The sequence below is a fragment of the Dama dama genome, chromosome 7 (assembly GCF_033118175.1).
Source record: "Dama dama isolate Ldn47 chromosome 7, ASM3311817v1, whole genome shotgun sequence".
In the NCBI taxonomy this organism is placed as follows: Eukaryota; Metazoa; Chordata; class Mammalia; order Artiodactyla; family Cervidae; genus Dama; species Dama dama.
The window spans coordinates 9,065,349-9,086,123 of record NC_083687.1 but is presented as its reverse complement, the minus strand read 5'-3'; the positions used below and the strand labels follow the sequence as shown (position 1 = coordinate 9,086,123).

The window sequence follows — 20,775 nt, the reverse complement described above, 5'->3', positions numbered from 1 at the left end:
TAGTCAGCCACTGTTTCTATTGTTTCCCCATGTATTTGCCATGAAGTGATGGGACCATGTGCCATGATCTTAGTTTTCTGAATGTTGAGATTTAAGCCAACTTTTTCACTCTCCTCTTTCACTTTCATCAAGAGGCTTTTTAGGTCTTCTTCACTTTCTGCCGTAACGGTGGTGTCATCTGATATATGAGGTTATTGATGTTTCTCCCGGCAATCTTGATTCCAGCTTGTGCTTCCTCCAGCCCAGAGTTTCTCATGATGTACTCTGCATATAAGTTAAATAAGTAGGGTGGCAATATACAGCCTTGACGTACTCCTTTTCCTATTTGGAACCAGTCTGTTGTTCCATGTCCAGTTCTAACTGTTGCTTCCTGATCTGCGTACAGGTTTCTCAAGAGGCAGGTCAGATGGCCTGATATTCCCATCTCTTTCAGAATTTTCCACAGTTTATTGTGATCCACACAGTCAAAGGCTTTGGCATAGTCAAAACCATCTATGATTTTCTGGAACTCTGTTGCTTTTTTGATGATCTGGAGGATGTTGGCAATTTGATCTCTGGTTCCTCTGGCTTTTCTAAAACCATCTTGAACATCTGGAAGTTTATGGTTCACGTATTGCTGCAACATGACTTGGAGAATTTTGAGCTTTACTGTACTAGTGTGTGAGATGAGTGCAATTGTGTGGCAGTTTGAGCATTCTTTGGCATTGCCTTTCTTTGGGATTGAAATGAAAACGGACCTTTTCCAGTCCCGTGTCCACTGCTGAGTTTTCCAAATTTGCTGGCATATTGAGTGCAGCACTTTCACAGCATCATCTTTCAGGATTTGAAATAGCTCAAATGGAATTCCATCACCCCTACTAACTTTGTTCGTAGTGATACTTCCTAAGGCCCACTTGAATTCACATTCCAGGATGTCTGGCTCTAGGTGAGTGATCACACCATTGTGATTATCTGGGTCGCAAGATCTTTTTTGTATAGTTCTTCTGTGTATTCTTGCCACCGCTTCTTAATATCTTCTGTTTTGTTATGTCCGCACCATTTCTGTCCTTTAATGAGCCCATCTTTGCATGAAATGTTCCCTTGGTATCTCTAATTTTCTTTTAAGAGATCTCTAGTCTTTCCTATTCTATTGTTTTCCTCTATTTCTTTGCACTGATCACTAAGGAAGGCTTTCCTATCTCTCCTTGCTATTCTTTGGAATTCTGCATTCAAATGGGTATATCTTTCCTTTTCTCCTTTGCTTTTTGCTTCTCTTCTTTTCTCAGCTATTTGTAAGGCCTCCTCAGACAGCCGTTTTGCCTTTTTGCATTTCTGTTTCTTGGGGATGGTCTTGCTGCCTGTCTCCTGTACAATGTCACCAACCTCCGCCCATAGTTCATCAGGCTCTCTGTCTATCAGATCTAGTCCTTTAAATCTATTTCTCACTTCCACTGTATAATCATAAGGGATGTGATTTAGGTCATACCTGAATGGTCTAGTGTTTTTCCCCATTTTCTTCAATTTAAGTCTGAATTTGGCAATAAGGAGCTCATGATCTGTGTCACAGTCAGTTCCCAGTCTTATTTTTGCTGACTGTATAGAGCTTCTCCGTCTTTGGTTGCAAAGAATATAATCAATCTGATTTTGGTATTGACTGTGTGGTGATGTCCATGTGTAGAGTCATATCTTGTGTTGTTGGAAGAGGGTGTTTGCTATGCCCAGTGCGTTCTCTTGGAAAAACTCTATTAGCCTTTGCCCTGCTTCATTCTGTATCCAAAGCCAAGTTTGCCTGTTACTCCAGATATCTCTTGACTTCCTACTTTTGCATTCCAGTCCCATATAATGAAAAGGACATCTTTTTTTGGGTATTAGTTCTAAAAGGTCTTGTAGGTCTTCATAGAACTGTTCAACTTCAGGTTCTTTAGTGTTACTGCTCGGGGCATAGACTTGGATTACCATGATATTGAATGGTTTGCCTTGGAAACGAACAGAGATCCTTCTGTCGTTTTTGAGATTGCATCCAAGTACTGCATTTCGGACTCTTTACTATATTAAATCTTTGATGTTTAATTTGAGTAAGTCAGGGAACCACTGGGGTGTCTTAGTTTTTAAATTTATTTAATCTTTATTGGCGTGTTGTTGCTTTATAATGTGTGTTAGCTTCTCCTGTACAGCGGAGTGAGTCAGCTACACATGTTCATACTGTTGTTGTTGTTTGGTCACTCAGTGAAGTCTGACTCTTTACAGCCCCGTGGACTATAGCCCGCACAAGGGCCCTCTGTCCATGGGATTTCCCAGGCAAGAATGCTGGAGTGGGTTATCATTTTCTTCTCCAGGGGATCTTCCTGACTCAGGGACAGAACCAACGTCTTCTGCGTTGCGGGCAGATTCTTTACCACTGAGCCGCCTGGGAAGTCGCACATACACATACATCCCCTCGTTTGTTGATTTCCTTCCCATTTAGGTCACATAGCACTGAGTCGAGTTCCCTGTGTGATACAGTAGGTTCTCATCAGTTAGTTTTGTATCTTATATACACCTAACGATGGTGTATATATGTGAATCCCAATCTCCCAATTCATTCCACTTCCCTTCCCCACTTGGTATCCATATATTTGTTTTCTATGTCCAAGTCTCTATTTCTGCTTTGCAAATAAGATCATCTGCACCATTTTTCTAGATTCCACACATGCATTTTAATATAAAGTATTTGTTTTTCTCTTTGTGACTTATTTCACTCTGTCTGCCAGTCTCTATAAGTCCATCCACGTCTCTACAAATGACCCACTTTCATTCATCTCACATAATTTAATCTATCTTGCTGCTTTGCTGTGACCGTTAGAGGGTTAGAGGGATAATAGGAGACCTTAGGAAGCTATTGCAACCACCTGGGGGTGGGGGAGTGATGGATGATGGTGTCTCTGGTGGCAGTGAAGGAGAAGATAGTGTTTCTGGGTATATTTTGCAGGTAGATTAGCAAACATTCAGCCATCATCAAAGCCAGCTGTATGTAAAATGTCATTAAAATAGCTGATGCTAGACATATGTATCTTTTTGTTTACTTTTTCTGCTTTTCTCCCACTGTCTTCTCCTCCACATCCTCCACTTTGGCACCTTTCTGGGGATTCTAGATTTTCACAATTGTCACATCCTTGCCATCTCAGAACTAACCAATTCTGTATCCCATTCTTTTGCTTCTCTTCAGCTAGCTTTTCCGAACTTGTCTTAGGAAGGATTCACACTCAAGTGACAGTGGTTGACCAAAGCCCTATTTTTTTAATCCTCAGGGAGTTATGCATTTTTACTAAGGGATGATTGTGCAGTTTAACTCAAAGAAGAGACTTTTCTAAGTCGTGAACAGCAGATGAGGAATTAAAATTTTGTTTTTTTTATACTTTCTGAATCTTATTGTAATTTTTAATTAACTACTTCAATTTAACTCAACAAATATTTGCTGAACATTTGTTCTTTTCCAGGTTGGTACTAGGTGTTGGAAATAATATAAAATCTCTCCTCTAAATGACCTATGAGGCTAATAAGGATGGCAGAATCTTGTAATGCAATGAAATAAATGCTATACATTTGATAGAAACACAAAAAAATAAATCGGCTGTGGAGAAGGAACCTGGGAAGAGCTGTTCGGGGAACTTCTCCTGGTAGCTTGCACCTTCTCTGCCTGGCTGTTGTCTACAGCCAGCCTGCTACGCCCACACCACTTCGGCTACCAGGCTCAGTGTGGACCTTGCGTTCTGCCAGTAACTCAGATGTAAGGGACATGTCTGGGCAGCCTCCTTCTGTGAATTGGATCAGGGCTTGGCTTGAGCTTTCGTCTCAGGGAGACTCTAACTAGGGCAGTGTAAACATGGTCCCTGAGGAGCAGGAAGTGGACATTTGGAGTGATGCTCTCAGCCATGCGATGCATGCCTACAGAGAAGCTGACTGTACTGAAAGTGTAACCATGAGTTCAAATCCCTGATTCTCAAGGCAAGTAGTACAGTTTGTTCTGAGGTCGCATAGCTCTTTATTACTAGAGCCTGTGATGAATTTAATGTGTCAGTGATGGGGGATGGGGGCTTTCCTGGTGGCTCAGACAGTAAAGAATCTGCCTACAGTGCAGGAGACCTGGGTTCAATCCCTGGGTCAGGAACATCCACTGGAGAAGGGAATGGCTACCCACTCCAGTATTCTAGCCTGGGAAAGCTCATGGACAGAAGAGCCTGGGGGGCTACAGTCCATAGGGTTCACAGAGTTGGGCACAGCTGAGTGACTAACACTTTTACCTGGGCTTCCCAGGTGGTGCTAGTGGTAAAGAACCTGCCTGGTAATGCAGGAGATGTAAGAGACACAGGTTTGATCTCTGGGTTGGGAAGATTCCTTGGAGGAGGGCATGGCAATCCACTCCAGTATTCTTGCCTGGAGAATCCCATGGACACAAGAGCCTGGCAGGCTACGATCCATAGGGTCGCACAAACTCAGACACAACTGAAGTGATTTAGCATGCATATACACACACACAATGAAGGGGTGATGGTGGCAATAGTGGTGGGAAATATTTTCTGAAGGGGAAGGGTGTTCTTGCTTTCCTCATCTTCATACCCAGGATTTATGTTGCAATATCTAGCATTGCCTATAAATAGAATTAGCTCTGATAAACTTGCATACAAAATACCAGCTCTTTTTTTAAACTTAAACTTTGCCCTGCACCTGTCATGTAGTAGATATTTAAGAAATATTTATTGAATGATGGCTCAAAGCATAGATTGCAAATTAAAGAGATACAATAGTTATCATTGAATTTTTTGCTGGATTCAAAGTCAGCCTCATTGGTTCTACCTTGTATGATTTGTTAATGGTGATTCCAGTCTTTAATATTACAGCCTATTATTATTATTTGAGTTATAATTATAGTGACTGGAGTGATTTGTAATTTTAAACCAAAGAAGAGAAGTCAATATATTTGATTTAATACCTGGAAGCCTTGAAATGCTGAAGAATAAATATGTTCCAAATTAGAATATTGTTAAGAAAACACAGAGGAAATATACTGGACATAAAAGGCATCTCTTATGGCAATAAGAGTCAGTGATGCTATCTAGCCATTTCATCTGTTGCTGCCCCCTTCTCCTTTTGCCTTTGGTTTTTCCCAGCATCAGGGTCTTTTTAAAAGTGTTGGCTCTTCTCAACAGGTAGCCAAAGTATTGGAGCTTCAACTTCAGCATCAGTCCTTACAATGAATATTCAAGACTTATTTCCTTTAGGATTGACTGGTTTGATTTCCTTGGAGTCCAAGGGACAATCAAGACTCCTCCAGCACCACAGTTCAAAAGCTTCAATTCTTCTGTGCTCAGCCTTCTTTATGGTCCAACTCTCACAATCTGTACATGACTACTAGAGAAACCATAGCTTTGACTGTATGCACCTTTGTTGGCAAAATGATGTCTTTGCTTTTTAATATGCTGTCTAGGTTTGTCATACCTTTTCTTCCAAGGAGCAAGTGTCTTTTAATTTCATAGCTGCACTCACCATCTGCAGTGATTTTTGAGTCCAAGAAAATAAAATTTGTCACTGTTTCCACCTTTTCCCCATATATTTGCCATGAAGTGATTGGACCAGATGTCATTAGTTTTCTTAATGTTGAGATTCAAGCCAGCTTTTTCACTCTTCTCTTTCACCCTCATTAACAGGCTCTTTCGTTTCTCTTCACTTTCTGCCATTCAGTTCAGTTCGGTCCAGTTGCTTAGTCATGTGAGATTCTTTGCAACCCCATGGACTGCAGCACGCCAGGCTTTCCTATGTATCATCAACTCCCGGAGCTTGCTCAAACTCACGTCCATTGAGTCAGTGATGCCAACCAACCATCTCATCCTCTGTTGTCCCCTTATTCTCCCACCTTCAATCTTTCCTAGCCTCAGAGTCTTTTCCAATGAGTCAATTCTTCGCATCAGGTGGTCAAAGTACTGGAGTTTCAGCTTCAGCATCAGTCCTTCCAATGAATATTCAGGACTGATCTCCTTTAGGATGAACTGATTGGATCTCCTTGCAATCCAAGAGACTCTCAAGAGTCTTCTCCAACACCACAGTTCAAAAGCATCAGTTCGTCAGCCCTCAGCTTTTTTTATAGTCCAACTCTCATATCCATACATGACTACTGGAAAAACCATAGCCTTGACTAGATGGACCTTTGTTGGCAGAGTAATGTCTCTGCTTTTTAATATGCTGTCTAGCTTGGTCAGAGCTTTTCTTCCAAGCAGTAAGTGTCTTTTAATTTCATGGCTTCAGTCACCATTTGCAGTGATTTTGGAACCCAAGAAAATAAAGTCTGTCATTGTTTCCACTGTTTCCCCATCTATTTGCCATGAAGTGGTGGGACCGGATGCCATAATCTAAGTTTTTTGAATGTTGAGTTTTAAGCCAGCTTTTCCACTTTCCTCTGTCACTTTCATCAAGAAGCTCTATAGATCCTCTTCACTTTCTGGCATAAGGGTGGTGTCATCTGTGTATCTGAGGTTATTGATATTTCTCCCAGAAATCTTGATTCCACCCTGTGCTTCATCCAGCCTGGCATTTCGTATGATATACTCTGCATAAAAGTTAAATAAGCAGGGTGACAATATACAGCCTTGACATTTCCCAATTTGGAACCAATGTGTTGTTCCATGTCCGGTTCTAACTGTTGCTTCTTGACCTACATACAGGTTTCTCAGGAGGCAGGTAAGGTGGTCTAGTGTTCCCATCTCTTTAAGAATTTTCCACAGTTTTTTGTGATCTACACAGTTAAAGGCTTTGGCGTAATCAGTAAAGCAGAAATAGATGTTTTTCTGGAACTCTCTTGCTTTTTCAATGATCCAGTGGATGTTGGCAATTCGATCTCTGGTTCCTCTGCCTTTTCTAAAACCAGCTTGAACATCTGGAAGTTCACGGTTCACATACTGTTGAGGCCTGGCTTGGAGAATTTTGAGCTTTACTTTTCTAGCATGTGAGATGAGTGCAATTGTGTGCATTTTTTGGCATTGCCTTTCTTTAGGATTGGAATGAAAAGTGACCTTTTCCAGTCCTGTAACCACTGCTGAGTTTTCAAATTTGCTGGCATATTGAGTGCAGCACTTTTGCACCATCATCTTTTAGGAATTAAAATAGTTCAACTGGAATTCCATCACCTCCACTAGTTTTGTTTGTGGTGATGCTTCCTAAGGCCCACTTGACTTCTCATTCCAGGATGTCTGGCTGTAGGTGAGTGATCACACCATCGTGGTTATCTGGGTGATGAAGATCTTTTTTTTATAGTTCTTCTATGTATTCTTGCCACCTCTTCTTTATATCTTCTGCTTGTCTGATCCATACCATTTCTGTCCTTTATTGAGCCCATCTTTGCATGAAATGTTCCCTTAGTATTTCTAATTTTCTTGAAGAAATTTTCTAGTTTTTACCATTCTATTGTTTCCCTCTATTTCTTTGCATTGATTGCCGAGGAAGCCTTTCTGTCTCTCCTTGCTATTCTTTGGAAGTCTGCATTCAAATGGGTATATATTTCCTTTTCTCCTTTGCCTCTAGCTTCTGTTTTTCTGAGCTATTTGTAAGTCCTCCTCAGACAACCATTTTGCCCTTTTGCATTTCTGCCATAAGGGTGGTGTCATCTGCATGTCTGAGGTTATTGATATTTCTCCAGGCAATCTTGACTCCAGCTTGTGAATCATTCAGCCCAGCATTTGGCTTGATGTACTCTGCATATAAGTTAAATAAACAGGGTGACAATATACAGCCTTGATGTACTGCTTTCCCGATTTGAAACAGTCCATTGTTCCATGTCTGGTTCTAACTGTTGCTTCTTGACCTGCATACAGATTTCTCAGGAGACAGGTCAGGTGGTCTGGTATTCCCTTCTCTTGAAGACTTTTCCCAGTTTGCTGTGATCTGCAGAGTCACAGGCTTTAGTGTAGTCACTGAAGCAGAAGCAGGTGTTTTTCCGGAGTGCCCTTGATTCTAATATGTCGCTATTCAGTCTTGGTCTTTCCTACTTGGCCATGCTAACTTTGCCTTCATCCATGACGGGAACATGTATCTTAGAGATGCACGAGGCTCCAGATACAGAAAGTACGAGAAAGGACATCTGGTTGCTGTAAAGAAGTTGAATCTCCTGGTCTAGAAAAATTGTATCACAAAAAAAGAAAGATAAAATTTCTACTTCTATTGCAAAACTATTGTGAATTTTGGAAAAGGAGAGCTTTACCAGAAAAAATAAGCAAGCAATTTTTTTCACACAAAATTCCAAGGTAAATTCTGAAAATTATAGCAACTTCTTAGTTTGTGAATATTTGCAAAAACAACTATAACTGGAAGTCAGACATTTTCGTAAATCAATAGACATTTGTTGAATGCCTTCCAGGTTCTAGCTTTTGTGATGTCTCTCATGATATCATGAACAAGGAAAGATACCTTCCTTTTTTCCTATCTTCTACTAGACCTATTAGAGATCTAGTGATGTATTCCTATGAATTCCCACTTGTCCTGAATACTTAATCCAAAGCATCCTTGAGATCATTCTCTATCTCATCGTCTTACTTTAATTTTCTGAATATTATTTATCTTTCTAGGACTTTTCTTTACTACTTGTTTATTGTTTGTTTGTTTCAGTTCAATGAGATATCAACTCTAGAGAGTAAAGTCTTATGAGTTCTGTTTACTGCTAAATCTCTAATATTTAGAACAATGCACATGCAAAAGTAGATACTCAATAATAATTTGTTGAATGACTCCATTAGTTGGACTGCTGTATCCAAGTAAATTTACAAGATGGATTGATGCCCACCAGGTTGGCAGAATCCAGTAGGCAAGAGCTTTCTATCCTTAATTTGTGACTTGAATGAAGATAAAAATGGTTCATGAAATAACATAAAATTATCTTTACAGTTTACAATGACAACCAAATATAAACCAAATGTTAAAAAGAGTTGAAAGAGTAATATTCCATTGTGTCTATGTACCACAATTTCCTTATCCATTCATGTGCCGATGGACATCTAGGTTGCTTCCATGTCCTGGCTATTGTAAACAGTGTTGTAATGAACATTTGGGGTATATGTGTCTCTTTCGATTCTGGTTTCCTCTGTGTGTATGCCCAGCAGTAGAATTGCTGGGTCATATGGCAGTTCTGTTTCCAGTTTTTTAAGGAATGTCCATACTGTTCTCCATGGGGGTGGGGAGTGATTTGGGGAGGTGGTTCTGGATGAGGGGACACCCGTACACCCGTGGCTGACTCATGTTGATGTATGGCAAAACCACCACAATACTATAAAGTAATTAGCCACCAATTAAAATAAATTGATTTAAAAAAAGAGATGAAAGAATTAGGAATTTTAAGTCATGGTGCTCCAATAATATAAAATGACTTCAGTGTCACTCACTTCTGTATTCTAAACATATCAGAGAAACTAAGGAGACCATTCCTATGATTATTATCTTCACTGTATTAATCGAGTCTATTGTCAATATCATGTAAATGATGATGATATTCTACCTTGTGTTAAAATACATCTAGTTAAACATATCTTTTTAAAATTTACATATAGTAGTGTGTATATGTTTATCCCACACTCCTTATTTATCCTTCCCCGCACCTTTCTCCTTTGGTAAACATAAGTTTGTTTTCAAATTCTGTCAGTCTGCATCTGTTTTTTAATAAGATCATTTGTATCATTTTTAAAATACAACACTGTAAATCAAGTATACTCTAATATAAAATCAAAATTAAATTTAAAAAGTGTTAAAGGAATATTGACAGGAGGAAATGATAGTGGAGTTCTTCAGTTGAGGATCAGTAAGGAAGGGGTTGATAGAAACAGCCGCATAACCATCACACAGAAGAGAGTTCTTAGTCAAACAGGGAAAAAGAGGACCAATGTCCTCTAGGAGTAAGTTAGCAGAAGCATATTTCATCTCAGTATAAAGGAGAATTTTGTACTAATTCTAACAGAACTGAACATGCTACCTTGGGAGGTATGGCTAAACAAGGGATCAGAGAGATTCCTGCTTTGGCTGGGGGGGTTGAAACAAAGTGCCTTCAATTTCACTTCTGATTCTAAGATTATATGGCATTACATATATAATAGCAAGATATTGCTCTGACCAAGCTTTTCAGCTATACTCTTTAGAGCAGCTGAGGATAAGAGAGAGCAAAGGTTATAAATGATTATGCACCCTGAAAGATGAGGTGAGGTCCTATGGTAGATGAATCATGGCTGTTGACCTGGAGCGTCATGTCCAAATCCCAGCGATGATTTAGTAGCTAGTGACCTTAGATACATTCTTTCTTAGTGTCTCTCTGCTTTGAAGTGAAAGTGAAAGTCTCTCAGTCATGTTCAGGTCTTTGTGACCCCATGGACTATACAGTCCATAGAATTCTCCAGGCCAGAATACTGGGGTGGGTAGCCTATCCCTTCTCCAGAGGATCTTGATGACCCAGGAATAGAACCGGGATCTCCTGCATTGCAGTCGGATTCTTTACCAACTGAGCTATTAGGGAAGCCTTTTAGTTTCCATATATAAAGTGAATGTAATATAATATCTATGTCATAGGTTTGTTTTGATAACTCAGGGAGATAATACACAGTAAGCTTTTAGAGAGTACCTGGCTTGCAGTGATTGTTAGTTATTATTATTATTGCAACTAGTGTTGCAATTAAACATCCACAAAACCACTGTGGAGTATTAATAACATTTTTTCTGCATTATTTATCTGTTTAGATATTCCTTGGGAGAAGATATCTTATTGAGAAATATGGGCCTGGTGGACTTGAATTCCAAATCTTTTAGATTTTATATGGGCTGTGGTCTTAGATGAGTCATCTGAACTCACCACATAGCCTTTGCTTAATGACTGTTTAGTTATAGGGATTCTGCAAAATTAAATGAGGCAATGCATGTTGTTTGCCTAGTTATGGATGTCAGCTCTTATTCTCCATGCTGAGATGGCATTTTGCTTCAATCCTTAATCTAAATACGTTATTTTCTGGAGACTGTAGCAGTGCAGTAAGTCCCCTACATATGAACCTTCAGGTTTCAACCTTTCAAAGATGTGAGCGTTCATGCCAGCCCCTATATCCCAGCTTTTGTACTGTACTACTGAACCGTTCAAGGTACTGTACTGTAAATTTGAAAATGTTTCACTTTTTGTGTTTGTTTTTTATGTACATTTTATTTGTATGAAAAGCATTACAAGCCTATTATAGTACAGTACTATATAGCCAAATGCATTAGTTGAGTATCTAGGCTAACTTTGTTGGACTTACAAACAAATTGAACTTACCAATGCACTCTTGGAACGGAACTTGTTCGTATGTAGGGGGCTTACAGTACCAGGTCAACAGAGAGACTCGGGGCTTGAAGGGGCTGAAGCGTTGCTTCTTCCAGCCCTGGCATTTTTTTATTTTACTTGACTACTCTGTCTTCTTCTGTAGATCCTTTGGTTTGCTTGCAGGGGATGAAGACAGCCTGGCGCTGTGTGCCAGTTTCCTACAGCTTTGGGGCCAGTGGGGAAGCTGCCTGAGACAGGAGCTTTTGAAGTGAGACCAGCCTTGAACTTGGCACCCAGAGCAATGTCAACACTGGGATTTTGATTATGTCTGTGATCCTGATTTCTACAGTTTCCTCATGCTCGACCCCAAATACTCTACAAAACTGAATTAGATTACACCAACTTTTACTTAAAAGTTGAAATATTTTCTTTTGATTCTTTAATATCACTGTATTAGAAAGTACAGGAGAGGGTGATGAAGTTTAAAAAATGAATTTAAGACCAATAGCATGGCCTTCTAGTTTTCTCGTTATGGAGTTAAATTGCTATCATATCTATTCAAAATACTATTTTTTAAAAATCATTGCTGAATTTTATGTGTTCTGATCACTTTTTTTATAAATGATGCAAGAGAATGTATTGAGTTTAATTAAACTTATTGCAATAATATTTGTTAATTATAGCACCATAAAAAAAGATCCACATTCCTTTGAGAATCAAGCAAAAATACCCCAAATATTTATACAATATTATTCCTGTCAGGGCATACTGCCAATGAGAAATTTACATATAACTGTGTAAAAAAGAATGTTTTTAAACTCTGAAAAGATATAGCATATAATTGCCTATAATCCCTAGGCTGATGTTTTACTGTGGTATTTCTTTGCTTCTCATTCTAATAAAACATTAACATGAAGAGCTAATTTTTTCTGTCAAAAGCAAGTTGTTGAAGCATAATCATTGTTTCCTTCATTTGATAATGTGTCGTTTAACTTGGTAGAACTGGTCTAAAATTCTGTCACATTCTTTCCCCTTTTCAATCCCATTCTTACTTTCTGGTTACCCCCCATTCTAGCAATACAAGACCAAGTCCAGCTACAAGGCTTTTGCAGCAATCCCAACAAACACATTGCTTTTGGAACAGAAGGTCAGTGTTGGTTCAAAAGCAGAGTACATTTTGGTGATGTTTTCTAAGATTGCTCATGTTTTTTAGAAAATTTCTGTTTTCAAGTTTTGCATTTACCAAAATAAAATGCTGCTTTTAGTTTAGGATGACATGGTGAAAGCATGTTGGTGAGTAGAATTGGAGACATCATTAATTTATCAGTAGAGTCTGGGTAGGAGCTGTCAGGCAGCTCTGGGAAACTTGATTACATCGTGTATCTCTGAGTATATCCCTGTCCTTTGGAATTTTAAATAATGGTTAATATTTACATGCTTCCAGGATGGTGGTCCTGTGATGATTAAGACTTCACTTTCCAATGCAGGAAGTGTGGGTTCAATCCCTGGTTGGGAGCTGAGATCCCACATACCTCGCAGGCAAAAATCCAAGGCATAAACCAGAAGCAGGGTTATACAAATTCAATAAAGACTTTAAAAATAAAGTCCACATAGAAAATCTTAAAAAAAAAATATTTAAGGGTGTCCACTTCTGTTCACAGTGGTCAGTCAGCAGAGTGGAGGTAAAGTGGGGTTACCTCTGGGCAACTGGCCGCCTCTCAAACTGGGTGATTCATAGGTGGCTCAGATGGTAAAAATCTGCCTGCAGTGCTGGACACACAGGAAATGTAGTTTCAGTCCCTGGGTTGGGAAGATGCCCTGGAGGAAGGCATGGCAACTCACTCCAGTATTCTTGCCTGGAGAATTCCATGGGCAGAGTAGCCTAGTGGGCTACAGTCCATGGGGCCAAAGAGAGTTGGACATGACTGAGCGACTAACACTTTGACTTTAACACATTGTGTGGCTTCCACAGGGTGGAAATACATTACCCAAACATCAGGGTCTGAACATCTTTATCCACCTCACTGATCTGACCTCCATGAATGAGATAGAAGGTGGAAATCCTTTCCAGTGACCCAGCTGCTTTCACACGGCTCCAGGGCATTTTTGATTTGCTATTAAGAGTCATTAACTATAAAATTACAGGATTCTGCTTCAGTGGGTAAATTAACTTAAAGCCTCTTGTTTCACAAGTCCATTACAAAGGTTCTAATGAAGTCCCAGTGGAAGAAATGAATGAAATCAATTACCAAGTTTATGACATGATATAGTCCCTATGTTATTTTTATGCTATTTATTTAGGCAATATATCTTTGACTGCATGAAGCCCATTTTTTGTGTGTGTGCAATTATAGTGTTTCAAATAATGTTATTATTTGTCAGATGTTAGTGTTTGCAACCAGGTGATATTTTGACCACTGGTTTGTGAATCTACATGCTAAAATATATAGCATGATCTGGAGAGTAAAACTGTATATTCTCATATTCTGTATATTCCTTTGTCTAAAAAGTAGGAATTGTTAGTGGGGAATGCTAAGAGGTGTATAAGTGAACTTTAGATGACAGTATCTCTTACATTGTGTATCTCTGATAACAAACTATTATCCAACTGTGGCCCAGAGTATGCTCTGTATATCTGAATCCTTTGAACTGGGGTGGGAGTTACTTGGTTGCAGGGAGATGGGTAGTTTTTTCCTCTAGCTTCTTTTCTGAATTTTGACCTTTTTTGGTTTATTGAAGGATAACATAGGGGAATTCCCTGGTGGTCTAGTGGTTAAGACTCTGAGCTTCCACTGCAGGGGACATGGGTTCAATTCTTGGGTTGGGGAACTAATATCCTGCATGCTGCATGGTCCCCCTGCCCCAACTCCCATAAAAGGGAGATTTTCAATATCAGGAGATTTCTGGAGGCTTGAGGAAGTGACACCATCACCATGTCACCAGATGCCCCTTATCCTATATCTAGAGCTATTATGTGGAGTCATAGTAGAAGTGTTCCCTCATCATAGACCCTCTGCCCATTTAGATGGATGTTTCCAAAATTTGCTCCCAAGGGCCTGCCTTCACAGAAGTGAAAGAAGCTCTTCCCTCACCAGCAGTGAAGACTTCCTGGTTTCAGAATCTCTGTCTTTTTCAGTTCAATGGATTTTAAAGATTATACTTTATTAGTCAGTCATAAAAATGAAGAATGATTAGCTTAATTTTGAATTTCATCAAAACCCATTTCATAAACATCTTTGGTGGTATTGGTTTTCACTGAACCTAATGCAAGTTCATAAAGGAGAGGGTTTGTGTTTTTAATTTCAAATAAAACATACTCTTCAGTAAAATTACCATTTTTATTTTTAGTACAACAACATCTGTAAATATCATGATATCTGATTTAAAATATCTAATGCGTTTATTCACTAGGGATTAGCCTGACTGAGCACACAATATATTTATCTAGTGTGGATAATTGTCTCTTGGCTAAGATATTGTTTTTGGACCACAAATACTTGAATTGCTTCAGGGTCACAGGATATAACATGATGCTTGTTTTTCTTTAGAGCCTTTTATAATTCCATTTTTTTTCCCTCTGGCTTTCCTATGTTATGTACTCTTCAATGAGAAACTTTACTTTTAAGAATTTTTAAATCACAAAAACATTATCCCAAGATTTTATGAGAGTTTATTTCTATTTTCAGTCATATTTCTTGAATGATACTGCGTTGTTTCATTCATGGTTGTAGTTTAAAAAAATAAATCTGGTTTATACAATAGAACTCATCCTATGCCATCAAAATCAAAGGGACTTATTTCTGAATCGAGTGGGTAAATTAGGGCTGTTATAATAAGAGGCTCATCTATCTGGGGGAGAATTCATAGTTTGGAATATGTTGAATTCCCGAAACTTCTTGGAGATCCCTTTAATATCATCCGGAACACTACAATGAAGAAGGGTGATGCCACAGTGTCATTACAGTATTCTGTTAGGGTCCATGCTGGGGACTGCCTTGAAGATGCAATGAACCCATTTACTTCATCTTAAGATAGTTCAGCAATTCTCCCCCAGTCAGATTTTTTATACCATATTTTCTTTTATAGCATATAGTATAATTAATAAGGAACCAGAATCACTTAAAAAGATAATACTATTTTTTAAAGCAAACTTTTCTCCAAATTGAAATACAGGCATCCCTTCTGATTAGACATTAAGCTTTCATTGAATCCCCCAACTGGTTTCAGCTTTAATCACCCCTTGATGAAGCCCATAATTGTCAAAAGAGTACATTTTGTTGACAAGGGATATAAAGTATCTGGTACTTCTGTTCTATAATTTATTGTCCACATCAAACTTAAATTTATAGCTTATTCCATTTCCTATCATTTCCCCTCCATGAATGTTTAGGAAGGAAGCATTTTTAGCTTAAGCCTTAACTAAGGCTTTACAGGAAAAGATGAATGTCAGGCTTCATATTTTAATGTGTTGGCATTGAGGTCTTTGACTCAATCTCCTGCCAATAATCATCTTCTCCAAGACTGAGATGAGGATGTAATACTAGTGATTATAAAGCAGGAACAAAATAATTAGATGAACTTGCATTCATGACTGTCCTTATTACAATACGTTCAACAATATACCAAGCTCTGTAGAGGAAATAATTTTTATATGGGCATTATTTTTTATTCACGATGTGGGTACTGCTATCCTTTCCAGAGAATGTTAAACATCTCTCTCTCATTGACTAATTTTTCTTATCATCTAAGTCCGATAGCAATAGGTAAAAAATTTAACTTAAGGAAACACATTTACATTCTAAATACATGGATTATTATTTTTATTGTGCAATTGTTTTAAGGATAGGAAAGACAAAGGAATGTTTCCTTGTAATCAAATAATATGAATATTTATTGTCTCACGGCGATTGCTATTTTTCCATGAAATAATACGCTTTTTCTTTGGAAGTACTTTATCTGTTGCCTTCTTCACAAATATCTCTCAGGATAAAATGAAGGCTACAGTTACATACTAATTTTTCCAACAAATGATATTATTGTGCATTTAATTCATAGCCTATGTGTGTTTGAAAGAATTTTAGAGTAGCTCAATGTTATAAATAGCACCTATAAACTACAGGATTCACTATTTAAATGAAGATTACAGGAAAAATCATTTTATTTCTCCTGGTGGAAGGAGAATATAAACAGCTGTTTCAAAGACAATAGGAAGAACTATGCTAAAAAAAATAGAAAAGTAAAGATTTGAGATATCTTGTTAATATAAACGTTTTGTTCTAAGTTGCCAGTTTAATTTTTTTAAAGGTGACTTGTTAAACTCCAGTCAGATTAATCATATGTCTTTGGGTGAGACTATTTTAAGATCAATGCATGTCTTAAAAACTTAACAAAATCTGGTTACTAACTTAAGCATATGGTCTAGACCAGAGTAAGTGTCTTAATTTAGGTTACTTCAAGAAGTAAATGTGTTCCCAATTTGTTTAGCAATGGAGAAGTGCCCAGGACCCGAATCTATACTAACTGGTTGCCCTTGGGCAGTTGTCTACCACTCAACTACTCTTTTAAAACACTTACTAAACCATATTTAAATATACATATTGGTTTTTTCTTTCTTCCTACTATAAACTGTGAGAAAATGCAGTAGTTTTTGTTAAGCATTCATTGAATGAATTAATTCAGTTTGTACCCAGGTAGGTCTCTAAAATTTCCAATTTTATTTCACAGGATTTTAAGCCAAATTTTTGCTCATAGGATTATAAAAATAAAAATACCTGGTGTATGGCAGTTAGGAGTCTTCCTTTGGGGTAGAATAAGTCTCATTAACTCTAAGTCCATGGAAATGATATAAAGGGCCTTCTGTTACAGGGAAAGTAAGTTGGTTTTAGACTTGGCGCCTTTTAAAGAATACCATGACAGCCGCCATATTGAGTCCTTTAGTGTATCAGACACTGAGCTAAATGCCTTACTATCTTCACAACTTTGTAAGGATTTTGATGCTCCAGGATGTCAACTGCATTTCCAAAAGCAGCAGGGCTAGTAAGTTGCTGAAATGGACCTCAAGTGGGATCTATCACCCCTGGCTTTTCCCTACTGAGCATGCAACAGTGATGTCAATTAGCTAATGAGAAATATTTAGCAAGAGATGATGGTTTTGGATAATTTTTTTATTACTTGCTAAAAATATGTTTAAATATTCATTAAATTAGAACAGCAAAAGTTGTTTTATTTTATTTTTTTAATGAGGAACAGTTAAAGGGAATTGGAAATGGCTTAGTTCTGACAAGACTTGAGTGAATGAGGGTTTACAGACCAGCACAGTTCCTTGAGTTACTGAAAGAGAGGAGGTGAATTACAGTGGAGGAGGTGCTGGCTGGAAATCAGAAACATCATTCCGATATCCTTGATTAAATGAAGAAAAAGTCCAGAGGCTTTGCCATTGGGCCTTGATTGAATGGGTTTGAAACTAGCCTAATGATTTGCCAAAAATCCAATCCTTCTGTGTGCGAGGAACAGATGTTTAACCCTCCAAAGATCTTGGGATTAAAAACACCAAGTAAATTTCCTCAATTCTTGAAATTTTTAAACCAATCACATGAAAATAATCTACTGATAAATATTCTTAGATCTTTAAAGAAGCTGTACTTTTATAATGGAAACCCCTTTGGCTTACAGTGTACATTTTCCCCCTTTCTTCAGGTCTGAAAGCTATTCTCTGACTAGAGAATCAAAATGAGATTTATTTGCCTGAGAATATCTCCAGTCTTACAAATGGTTTTGTATTAATGACTGAAAATCAAGCAAATTTTTATGGTTAGAGGATTTTTCTACCAAATTCCTGCTCAGGTTAACTAAGTATAGCAACATTTGGGTTCTGCCTGAATTGTTTTTTGGGAGGTTAATTTTATCAGTATTAAAATACAGTACTTATCCATGACATTTTTGAAATCCAATCCAGTTAGAAAGTCGTGGCATCACAAAAAGTTTACCAGTCCTTTTAGATAATTTTTTGTTTAAAAACAATTTACTTTCTAATTCTACTTACTGTTTTTGGATTTTTAGCACTTAATCCTATTTCTAAAGAGAACAGGTTCTAATCAGTCTGCTGATTTAACGTATCTTACTTAACAAGGATTGCAGTTCCATGAGAGCTGCTCCTTTTGGATGAGGAACACCTATTACAATGTATAGGCATATCTCATGCAGACTTTGATTTTCAATGGTGTTCTTGGTTCTTGGCCCTTAATTAGAAAATCATACTGAATTCAGAAACTGTTTTTTTCTAAAAGTCAAGAAAAGAGACATAGTCTGGGCCCCAAAGTTGGTTGTGCAGAGCAAAATATAACAACTTTTAATCAGAATACTTCTAACCATTACTTAAGAATCTTTAAAAATAGGATTCAAAATATGTTCCCTTTATGCCTTGCTTGGCTATCTTCCAATTTGTTAGAAAATATATGTTTTTATAAAACCTTTTACTGGAGAATATTCTGAGAGACCTCCACTTAAAATGAATAAGAAACATCAATACAGTCCTGCTAAGTTGTCAAAAAGCAATCTATGGTCACACTTCATGTTGATAGAGATTTAATGTATTTTCTTTTAATACATTTTGTACCACAGAGGGAAAAAAAAAGTCTGCTAGCAGGAGTGGATCAAAATGATATACTTGACAGAGAACTCCTTGTCAATAAAAAATTTCAAGGCTATTTAAACTCAAAATAATCCCCCCTCCAAATTTTAATGCAATTTGAATATTGTCTTCATTTCAAGGTTTCAGCATTGCTGATATATTAATAATGCTAGTTATCCTCCTGAATTTTCCAAGCATTCTGAGTAGATAGTTTTTTTATTCCTTGAGTAAACATCAGTGTTTTAAGTTGAATAATAAAGGATGTGTTTACTTAGTAAGTTCCTACGAAGTAACCAGGATAATAACCCTATTTGATTTTGGCTGAAAAAATATTTGCTCATTATATTAAACTGATCACATACTCGGATCTTTGATGGTAAACAAATTTAATTGAAATGTGGGAAAATAAGTTATTTATTATTTAAAATATTCAGAGTTCAACCTCCTTCTCTAGAGCATTTTACTGAGGCATATTGAAATCATATTCTTTCTACGGTTCGTTTAACTCCATTTATTTGTCAGTTTACCCTTCCAGTTCATCCTAAATATCTTTACTGAGGACATGTCATGTGCTGTATCCTGAGGCTATAAATACCACAGTTACATAACTGTAGTAGGAGAAGTGGTCCAGTAGGATAGAGGTACAGTCGAAGAATAATGATGATACAGTATGTTTAAGTCATGTGTGGAATGATGTGGTATCTCAAGGATGGAGTGAAAGACTTTGCCTGGTTCAAATGCCAAAAATCATTATAAAGGACTTAGATTAAGATCTTCAGGGTGAGTAGGAATTCTAAGTGAGCTGACGGTGGAGGAAAGGTCCATCTAGGCAGAGTTAATGACGTGTGATTGGAAGGTTAACACAAGTTCAAAAACCCAAGTCCCTTGTGGTTAAAGAGCAGCAGGCAAGGGAGGATTGGGTAGAAGGTGTTGGTGGAGAGGCAAGGAAGGGCTGGACCAGACTTCTGTCCTAAGGAGTTTGTTCCTAATTCTGATCATTAATTTCTGACTTTTCTCTTTTTTATAATTATTATCATAGAAGCCATGTGTGGTTTATAGCCTAAAATAAGGCCCAATATTATGTGCTTGGCATCTAGTAGAACTGGGAGGGCCTCAGATAGCTTAATTACAAGCTCTCTTCCCCATTCCGCTTCTCCAGACATGGTCCCCCAACCCTCCCTATCAAACCGACCAGGTGCAGTGCGTACTGTTCAGTCAAGGTGACCATAGCCTTCTAAGGAACCAGGGCCATCTCACTCGATCCTACAAAGCCTGCCTCCCACAGCCCCTGCTTGTTCACTCTTCCCTGAGCACGGCTTTCCTGTGGCCCAGATGGAACACACACTCGCTTCCCTGGGCCATGCCCACCTCTGAGTATTGCACTGGGCTTGATTTCACCTGCCCAGGGTCGTGTACTCAGGGGCCCTATCACTGTGGAGTGGGAACCCCTTCCCCTCCCTCACCCCAGCCCACGGGGTAAATAGGAAGTGGTTAGACCACCATGTCAAGGAAAAATGAAATTTTCTGAGCAACAACAAGGAGTGGTCTCTATGAAATTTTCTGTTCCCTGCTATCTATTATGCATAATTAATTTTAAGTAGGAAGGATGGAGGAGGAGGAAAAGAAAAGAGATACATTTTTTATGGTAGGAGAAAGGAAAGCTCAAGCATTTCTATTAGGTGACCATAGCTAGTGTTTTATTTAATGTAAAGGAATGGATTTTGAAAAAATAGCTTCTAGACAATTTCTTTTGTGTTATTGAAATAAGGGAGTTAGTTTAATACAGTAAATATTTATTTTCTCCCGCATCACAATGGGGTACAGCTCATCTTGGTGATACAACATGGCTCAGTGATGTAGTCTCTTTCTACCTCAT

The 20,775-nt window shown here is 38.1% G+C and overlaps 1 protein-coding gene across 1 annotated transcript in view; it reads left to right on the top strand.

Moving 5' to 3' along the window:
- MLIP (muscular LMNA interacting protein) overlaps positions 1–20,775 on the top strand; it is a 275,449-nt gene that overhangs the window by 155,118 nt on the left and 99,556 nt on the right. Inside the window, exon 5 of the mRNA XM_061146051.1 lies at positions 12,345–12,416. Coding sequence (XP_061002034.1) covers positions 12,345–12,416 — 72 coding nt within the window. The remainder of the gene's footprint in view (positions 1–12,344; positions 12,417–20,775) is intronic.